At 36.6% G+C, this 10,708-nt stretch overlaps 1 protein-coding gene across 1 annotated transcript in view; it reads right to left on the bottom strand.

Moving 5' to 3' along the window:
• LOC149793950 (uncharacterized) overlaps window positions 1–9,914 on the bottom strand; it is a 20,257-nt gene extending 10,343 nt beyond the window's left edge. Inside the window, exons 1-5 of the mRNA XM_089969070.1 lie at window positions 9,662–9,914; window positions 7,233–7,652; window positions 4,695–4,835; window positions 4,161–4,310; window positions 3,241–3,387 (exon numbers count right to left, since the gene is read on the bottom strand). Of these exons, the coding sequence (XP_089825196.1) occupies window positions 3,241–3,387; window positions 4,161–4,310; window positions 4,695–4,835; window positions 7,233–7,652; window positions 9,662–9,914 (1,111 nt within the window). The remainder of the gene's footprint in view (window positions 1–3,240; window positions 3,388–4,160; window positions 4,311–4,694; window positions 4,836–7,232; window positions 7,653–9,661) is intronic.
• Window positions 9,915–10,708: the final 794 nt, after the last annotated feature.

Here is a 10,708-nt window from a genome sequence, read left to right as displayed (position 1 = left end):
TTGTGACAGTGAAAAATATCAACATAGGGTTCCATTCCATGTGTTATTTTGGTAATGATGGTAAGTACAATTTGTCTCAACTTATCGACTTTTTTTCCTTATTAATCTCTTAAATTTTGTACTGATACTGACAAAATAATAAGTTTATACTAAGGTTTGGATTTTTATTAACCAAATAGTTGGATTTTTATTAACCAAATAGTTTGATTTTTATTAACCAAATAGTGCAAACAGTATTCACTATGGAAGCAAATTAAATTAAAGATGAAAACATTTCATATTGATGTTTTGCACTTAACATTAAAAATAATATCATTGTCTTAGAGTTATGGTGACATAAAAATAATTATTGAACAGATCTTAGCAACAGAAATATGTAAATGAAACCTGAATGCATTTCACGGGAATAAAAAGACATGTAACTACTGTTTACTGGATTGTCCTTACCACTTGTTCAAAATATATTTTATTCTCCCAGCTTTCATTTGATACAAATGTCAAATCTGACCGACCATTCTGTTTCTTTTCCCCTGGTAGAAACATGAGAGTCATGTAGATTAGATCAAGGCTGACTGAACAGTAGGTGTCTAGTATATATATATATATATATATATATATATATATATATATATATATATATATATATATATATATATATATATATATATATATATATATATATATATATATATATATACACACTATGAACAAGGTTTATAAAACCATATCATGTTTGGTTTTTATTAGGGAATCTTAAAAATAGCAAGAAAAAAGCAGCACATTACAATTTGTACCATGCTGAAGCAAGTAATGTGCCTTGCCTAATGACACACAATGAACATAAAGTGTGTAAAACAATATATAGATATCAATGTAACATTGTTCAATGAATGGCACAGCAAGAATTTCTAACATTACTCCACCTAGACTTAATTCTGGGGACCCTCCCCCACAAAGGTTGTTTGATGGTAATTTCAGCTCCAACCCCCAGTTTTGAGGGTTGCTTGGGCAGTTGCTAGGCAACTATGTTTAAGAAATCATTTGCAAATGGAACTCTTTAGGTGACTGTCAGGACAAAATGTCCAATATTGACCAAAACATCATTCTCCCCACCCCCTAATAGAAGATGGTATTTTGGTCTTCATGTTTGTCAAAATCTGAGCTGTCATGAACGATAATCAATATCAATGTACACTTGATCAATGAATCAATTTAAAATCGAACTTTCCGATGATGCAGTTTCCGAGACACTTTTGTGACAAAATATCGTCACCAACCCCACCTCTCTTTCATATAACGGAGATTGTATTTTGGCCTTAAATCGTTGGCAAATGAATGCTGTCATCTACTATCTTTCATCAATTCCGACGTGAAAGATATAAATAAATTGCAAATGATTTTTTTTGTACATGATGCAGTCGGAATGTACAATATTGGATCAATTATCGTCACGTACACCCCCTCGTGTAATAGTGAATAGTTTTTGATTCTAAAATCTGGCAAAGTCTGAGGCGTCATGTACAATAAGATATCAATATCAATGTAAAATTGATCAATAAATTTATTGCAGCCAGAATATTTTAGCTGATTTAGTGTGAAGTGTGCAATATTTGCAAAACAATCGTTACCATCAACCCCTCGTAAAAGATGATATTTTCGTCTTAATCTTTGGCTATATTTAGGCTGTCGTACATCCTCATATATCAATTTCGATGTAAAATTTATCAAGGAGTCGATTGGTAAAGGAATGTTTGAGAAGACGCTGTGTAAAATATTGTTGTGTGTACCCTTTCCTTTATTGTCGCCTACTAGTAAAACTATTTGTAAAAAAATGTTATATGACGAAATGGTGGTTAAATTTGAACACATGATAACGACTACTATAGCTCAAATCAAAATTATTAGTATAGTTCATATTGTGTCATTAAGAAAGAGAATATTAAGGGAATAAATCTGCCGCTGTTAGATTAACTAGGGCTCTCCATATGATGCCATTTGTTTTGATCATGTGACAATATGGCGTCGGAGTGCAACGCAGGGAGCATACGAAGCAGGGAACCAGACTAATTATAATAAAGATGCCATTTTTGCTGTGATGAGAACTGGTCTTGTATTCGTGCCCATATTGCAGGCACGTTGTTATTATACTTTCCTGACTACAAATAATTTATAATACATCACTTGTATTGTAAATTTTGTCTGAAAATGTCCCTAGAACATGTGTTTTTGTAATTTATTATTTACACCAATCTCTATTGATTGTCATAATAATATCGAACACATATTGAACAATTTGCCTATCAAATAGAAATTTATTTAATGAACACTGTCTCAACGTGTAATTTCATTGCTTAACATATAAATTTGAATTTTCTCCTTTTATTTATTCACTGCATATTTTTCTGTTCAGAAAGATACACCACGCATTTGCCATCGAGCCATGTAGTAAGGAAGAGGTAATTTTTGCCGTGATGAAAAGTAGTCTTGTTTTCCTATCTTTATTGCAGGTGATGTCGTGCAATATAATTCCATTTAGTCAGTTGGAATCATGTGACTTTGTTTCGAGCCCTGCGAAAAATGTATGAATCTTTGTAGTTTGCATTTTGGTGAGCATTTCTACAAGTGCAAGCAACGTAAGACCAAAACAAAATACTTAAAACGATACAAGTGCGTGATTTCGAGTCTCTTCCGCTAATGCTACATACTCACGAGAGATGATACGGATTTAACTAAAACGTAACATGCGGATTTAGCTTTGCTTAGATACCCGTATGAGAGGGTTATCTGAATTATCTGAATTAATTTTTAAAGTGATGTTACAAATATATAAAATGGACGCAATGTGAAACTTGAAGATGACCTGCGATTTCTGCGCGATACCTGACGGGTAGTTCAGTATATTTGTTAATGTCCTCGAGATAATAGATTGATCTTTATTGCGGTGCAAATTTCAAAGCGGTACACAATTAATATTAATAATACACTGGTTTCAATTCTATAATCAATGACAACTTGCTGAGGATTGGACGGGGTGTGGTGTCATTCCCGTGACGTCATGAAGTAGTTCCAGATTTTCAGACGGTGGAAATTCCGATGTCTATATCAAAGTTGAGCTTTACATCATGTGTTGGCATACAATAGAAGAACAAAAGATATTAATACACGCTGTAGTTGAACTTTGATATTTAGTTAAATCAGTAATTGTTGAAGGGGCGAGAAAACGTGAAATAGGTCACTTACTTTGGACTGCCACTAGACACTCGCACGTAGGACATCCATCGTCACCACACTTGTACCCGATTTCGCAAGCTGAAGGGCAGGCGAAAGCAATCGAACAGGAGACTGGCTTCTGAAGAACAACTTCGGTCATATACTGGAGCCCGACCACTGGTGGAGATAGACAAAAAGCTTGAATTATCTCACAGGTGTAATATTTCTCTTTTTTGTAATAGCATTTTGAAATTGATACAAGGTTGACTCAGCTGGTGGCGCGGGTTTTTGTGTTTAAAAACGTCACTGATAAAATGTCTAGAATAAGACAAAGCTATAAAACTGGGCTCTCTAAATATATGGAAAACCCGTAAAACAGATCAAGTCTGGAAACAGCATACTATTTACACTCGTGCATACTGAATGACATCGTGACTAGCAACAGCTAACGAAACTAATAGGCACAGTTTTATAAGTGAGAGTAGGAAATTTTCTGCAAGGCAGTATGCGTACGACTGGTATTTGGTTATTGTGTGACAGCAATTTCTTTGACGTAAGAGGTGAAATAGTTATAATTACTTTGTGCCAGTTTTTACCCACAGTGCCTTGCAGTAGATTATCCATTCCAGTTTTTACCCACAGTGCCTTGCAGTAGATTATCCATACATAATTTCAATAAAAGCCAATTTGTTCACGAGCCTTTGCGTATGTTGTTGTTTGCATCAAATTATACTTTTAAACGAAATTGACGTTCCCGAACTTGCTCAAAATAATTATGCTCCTGCGTTGTCGAGGGCTGTAGTTAGTTTTTATATGATCAAAAAATGCGCCTACTCGACCTATTTGAGACGGACATTCAATCTGGAAAACGAGTCTTAGGTCCCGTTGATGTAGGAAACAAGTAAATCATTCCCTAAAAATCAGAAGCAGAAAAAGAAACAATTTTTTACCTGATGGATGAATGCATTCGCATGTTGGACAACCATCATCGCCACATTTGTAACCCACGTTACAACCAGAACTACATAACAGGGCGGATGAGCATGTCAACTTCATGGGGGTATACACTTCCGGTTGGCCATGAGTGTAGGGCCTTGAAACTGAATACAAAGACAAAGATGCAAAATAACAGACGACTTTAGAGCAACAATTCTCCATGACAATGTTTAAGTACCGTATATATCACTTGGCGCTTAGCATTAAGAGGACAGTGTTAGGCTGGTCAGCCTTGTGTCCGGATAATGTGTTTGGGTGGGACATTATGCTACATGTCTGTGACATGATGCCCCAGTGCTAGACATTACTATAAACTGCCACACCGTAGGCATCGTAGCAACATGAATAAAACTAATAAAGCAAGGTTAAACATTTTAAATCACACACACACATACACACGCACACGCACACGCACACTATCGTACCCAGCAGTTTAATCAAAGTTGTCTCCCAAATGCGCGCAGTCTTGAAACGTCAGATAATCTTACCTTGCAGGCATGCGCAGAGAGGACACCCGTGGTCGTCAGTCCCGTGCATTTGGTAACCACTGTCACATGTACTCATGCAGGATACGGTTGAGTGACACTGATGTTTCTCTTGCGACACCTGGGCTATGTAATGCACTGTCTCTGGGGATAGAATACACAAAATATGTCGATAACTTTATTTACATGTAAAAAGCACTGTCTCTGGGGATAGAATACACAAAATATGTCGATAACTTTATTTACATGTAAAAAGCACTGTCTCTGGGGATAGAATACACAAAATATGTCGATAACTTTATTTTCATGTAAAAATCAACACGGAATAACGATAAGACATATATTTCATTTAGCAGCGGTATTATTGTTAATAGATTCAGGCCTGTCGGTTAGGAAAAAACTACAATATAAACTATTATGCTTGTGGGTAGTTCTCAGTTCATGGGCCAATCTCTTAAACGGTGAAAATTTTTCGTTGAAACATTGTGGTGCAAAGAAACCTAAATTTCTAAAAATGGTCATTTATCCAATATGGGTACTTTGAAGTTTCAGTAGATCTGATGCTTTAGAAACGTAAGAATCATCACCTTTAGATATGAGCATAACTGCTGAAGATTACCAGTATGTACCTGATGAGATTTAACACTATAGCTATAACACACTCGGTGACATTCAGGACTATTACGTGAAAAATATACCATAATCTTTTGTGAAATTTTTGAAGGATCTAGGGATACACATATGAAAAACTACAAGCTAGAACTTGTTCACTATTACAGCGCATTTTGGTTTAGCTCATGATGCAAGTTTAAAGAGATCTAGACTTCATCTGAGAATATACATGAACTGCAGATTGAGAAAGACTTTACATTGATGCAAATGAACACTTCCTCTGTCTTATACACACGAAAATGGCTCTTGAGTATACTACGAAACTATCTTCTGATCCCGTATATGATGTCGAGCTTTAGACCAACCTAGAAACCTTGTACACTCGGAAACGAATTTTATTTAATCTTTTGGCATAAGAATTTGCCCCAATCTACAAGCAGCTAAAATAAAATCGCTCTTGGCAGTACTGCGTAATACTAGTACATTGTCCCTTTTTACTGTTATCTTATATTTTATATGCCTTTTACAGATTTGTCAATTTTTGTATCTTGTATATTTTCTAGGACTTTATGTTTACTCTTATTTGGAAGCGTTTATGTTCCTAAATGTAGGACTGAGTTGTAATTTTTATCTGTATATTTTTTAGAACGTAACTGTTTGATCACCATTGTAATGTCAGAATTGTAAATACATTGTCGTAACCTTTCACAATATATTAAAAGGTATTTCGCTTAGTATCGGTTTATCTATGCGAACATTACATAAAAATACATAAACAATCCCTATGAGGTGTTCTTAATAATCCCACGATTGTTTTTAAACATGTCACCAGTGTATTTCCCACGTTTTCGCATGAATCTTAGAACCTGAACCCACAGGAACAATTTGTATTGGGTTTCGCTAGAACTGTACTTAAATGCATTTCATTAACTGCTTGTGTTGATATTTTTTTTTACGTATCTTCTTATTGTTGTTTCAATATTTATTTGAAACAAGTTCTTATGGTAGCCTCTGAACTACAAATGCGTTCGTGCTCAAGCAGTGAAAGCCCGTGTCCTTCATATTCCTCACATTCGGAACACTCATATCTTTCCGATGTGAGTGGAATAACTTCGACTATCCAGTAGATACTCCTACTATATTGATTGTTGTGCTACTTCCTAAATTGGTACCAAAAATATTGAGGGTGGAAGGAAGGGGCGGATTTACATCCGGCTAGACGTGCGAAGAACAATCTTATAACATGACAAATCCTGATAAAAAGAATCGACGACTTTTCAATCAATTAATAAATACCTTCACATGTAATTTTCATGTGGTTTCTGGACCTTTTTAATAAAATAATTGAAGAATTCATTTTGTTTCAGCTGTCTGCCACTGTTAAGATAGTTGCGTTTCTGTTAGTAATGACACGTCTTCAATTCATTGTGACATTATAAAGTTATTATGACGTAATAACAACACGGGTTTGAGGGCAGTTCAAAATGGCCGTTATTTGAATTTGAGGTTTATTTATAGATTTATTGAATGCGATGGAAATGGCAGAGGACGTTTCTACTGACGTTCATCGCTCAAAAATATTCGTAACAGAACAGCTGGAAAGTATACCACAAACGGATTATTGAAAACAAATCTTCCGTCAATTAAACTGCCTGAATGTCTGAATGTAATTAACTTCAGATATAATTCAGTTACAGTTATATTATCTCTCGTAGAAGAAGATGTCTTCTTTTAGGTCAACCTAGCATTATTCTACTTTCTTGTTTTTCAGACACAAAGGCTATTTGAAACCAGGTAATTTAAAAAAAATGGAATCAATTCTTTTCATTCCTTAGCTGTGAGAGGATGACCCAAAAGATGGCGGAGTGGTATTAGTTAGGTTTGTAGCGTTATATGGAAAACTATAGACTGAAAATATTAAATGCTCACGGTAGGCAACCACGTGTTTGGCTGGACAGATGCATGCTCTACATCCGTCGGACCCCGCTGAACCTAGCTGATATCCTGCCTCACATGTCTTCATGCATAATGTCGTGGCAGCGCAAGTCGTGTGACCTGATGTGTGTCCGGTGACATAAACAACATGTCCACTTCCCGTGCTTTGCGAGGTGCTGGGCTTGATATAGATAACGTGACTACTACCGCTGTTATAAGAACTCGTCCCACCAGATATCACTGAGGTAGACGATGAACTTGAAAAGCTATTAGACGAACCACTCACTAATCCTCCACTGCTACCGCCCCCTCCTCCGGAACCTCCACTACCTCCTCCCCAACCACTGCTTCCGGACCCAAATGTTCCACCGCTAATCTGAGGGTATCCACCAGATAAGCTTGTCATTTGTGGCACTGGAATATCAGATTTGATGTCTTTATATGGACACTAGGTGTAATTAATTATGGTCATAAATGATAATGATGATTTGATTATTTCACTCGCAAACATCAATCAAACGAAGACACTGTTCAGAATTGTACTTGTAATATTTACTGTGTTCTTAATGCTACATGATTAAAGCCTAACGACAGTTAAGATATAATTTCAATTAAATATAATGTCTGGTGATATGGATAATCATTATTATAAGTACTAATAATGCAATCTGATTAAAATCAGATCTCCACTTTCCTATGTAAAGATCTGACAGCGACCGGTTAGGGGTCATGTTCTGTTGATCTTTGAATAAGCCAGTGGAAATGAAGCTTTCAGAAATATGAAAGTGAATCAAATCGTTTGGTACACATTGATGGTCTTGAGCCATACTGCTCAGTCTCCCAAACTCGAAGATATAAGACTTCATCTGACTGGCTGATAAAATGAACGATTATGGTAATAACATAGGTAACCAAAAAATGACCTGTAAGAGGTGGCTGTCAGATCTTCACATAGGACAATGGAGATCTGATTTTAATTCGATTACATTAATATTATCATTACACTTGATCAGTACTAACCAGTAATAATAATAATAATAATAATAATAATAATAATAATTTAAAAATTATTATTATTATTATTATTATTATTACATGTCTCCGATTTGCACGAGCAGGACTGGCACCCGTCGGACCCAACAGGTCCTAGCTCGTAATGGCCCTCACAGGCTTCTCTGCAAAGTTGGGTTCCAATGCAGGTGTGCGGCGCTTGCGTTGTATGCCCCACAAGAGGCATCATGGCGGCGGGTCCACCGCCCATTCCCATCATTGTCATGCCGCCTGTTGTAACAATACAAACAAAGTAAATTTTATTTTGATCTTTGAATCACTTTGTGGTAAGGAAGCTAAAGATCGTATGCTTCTGATACGGAAGAGGGGCGAATTATATACGGAAGAGTGGCGAATTGTTCTCGCGCGATAAAATACTAATCGTGCTGGATGGGTTTTGTAATTTGTTGCCTAAAATATGGTTAGGCAGATACTAAGATGTTTTGGCTTAATTCTTAACCTTAATTCGTTTGTTTTCATCTTAACCAAGGTAACTAAAACATCCGAATAACAGTTAAACGGTGAAACAGTAATCTAGCTAAAGCCACCAAACACTTCTAAGACAGTCATGTTGGTATATCTCCTATTCACTCATTTGCTTGGTGTCTTCTTTTGTTTTTTGCTTGAAACGTCAGGGTGCAAATAATACTGTATTTTTCTACGACTGATTATTTCTTCATTCTTAATTTAACTTTCGCACTTCTCTATATGTCTGCAGAAACGTACTATTATTTAAAAGTATTGTTAAAAGCGTTGAATCATTCATTAGAGGTAATGCCAGCATGTTTAAGAACGAATTTAAAGAGCCTCAGATTGCTTCCACCCCTATACTATTTTATCAGGCAGGAGGAAGTTTGATACTGTTTCATAGTCATAGACAACGTTTTTGATTAATTCCGAAATTAAACGTTAGTCTCTCTCTCTCTTTCTCTCTCTCTTTCTCTCTCTCTCTCTCTCTCTCTCTCTCTCTCTCTCTCTCTCTCTCACATACACATACACACACACACATTTGTGACGACTTATATTGAATATTTTTCTTCTTCGTTATGTTACCTTGATATATATTAGAATACTTGCGAATCCAAAGACCAGAGTGCAATTGTCGGGTATTGATGTGCAATAGTCGTGTATTGACCTGCTACCAAAAGATACTACTGCACTGTTGGCTAAGTTGAAGATGTGTAAAATACCATACGTATTAAACATTTAGCAGTACAGAGATGAGACAGAATACAGACATTGATGTTGTTTGTGTTTAAAAAAAACCGGGCCGTTGGCTTAGAATCATAGACAATTCATGATAGAAGCAAATGAGAGAGAGAGAGAGAGAGAGAGAGAGAGAGAGAGACCTGGCCCACAAGGACAAGCTTTACATCCGTTGGAATCCACCATAAGACACCAAGGTGGACAAACCAGGTCACCTCTGATACATTGAAGACCGCTGGAGCTAAATGAAGCATGCCCAGTACTGCTAGGACCACTCATAGCTGAATTCATTCCGCCTGGAGCTCGGAATCCCTGCATTCCTCCCATACCTCCCATGGGGTTAGCCATTGGCCCGTTGTGGAACGGCCCACCAAAGCCTCCACCTCCACTCCCACCTCCAGGCCCCCCACCCCCACCCATTCTTGGAAATCCCATCGACATTCCCTGCCGCCGGTGTCGTAAATTTGATCTGTGAGGCTCCTGATTAGTGGGAGCAGCATCTGCAAGGAAACATAATTCAGTGCTCTACTGTACGAAATAATTTTTGTCCAAGTTGACTTTAAAAGTTATATAAGTTCAAAATTTCAAAGCACTGCCCCAAAGTAAGGAAAAGGTAGTTTGATTCTCACCTGTACACACCATTAGGAGAAAAGTAAAAACTTTGACTAACAGTTGTAATATTAACAATATCGTAATAGTCGTTTTCCTTTATCTTCAACAGAGGCATCGTCGTAGTTCTTTGAGTCATTTCATGAAGGACAAGATAATGTTTAGTGAAGAGGAGCGCATAATCCTACTTCTGTGACACAAACAAGTATGATCAATTAACTGTAAGAAAGAAAGTCACAACACGGCTTAATCCTCAGATGCATATGCGATGCGTATTTGGTGGCAACATGATAAAGGCGGATGAAATTAGAAGATGGAAATGATCAGAGTATTCAATAGGTAATGTCCAAATTAACGAAAAGGAGTACAGTAGTCATAATGCCCAATTTTTGATGTGTGAAATGCTTTAATTCTAGGGTGTAAATTTTGGTAGCTTTAGATAAATGGGTATTGGAAGTAGGCCCCCCTCCCCCAATTGTGACCGGTTTTCATTTAATCACGAAAAGTTGGTCGAAAAAATGATTTAGATTAAGTCATGGTACATGTACTTTCTATGATTTACAACCATTATAAGTTTTATATCAATATGTGAAGTGGTATCGAAG

The sequence above is a fragment of the Sinohyriopsis cumingii genome, chromosome 8 (assembly GCF_028554795.1).
Source record: "Sinohyriopsis cumingii isolate HCF-2022 chromosome 8, ASM2855479v2, whole genome shotgun sequence".
NCBI classification, from domain to species: domain Eukaryota; kingdom Metazoa; phylum Mollusca; class Bivalvia; order Unionida; family Unionidae; genus Sinohyriopsis; species Sinohyriopsis cumingii.
This window is presented reverse-complemented; position numbering and strand designations above follow the sequence as displayed.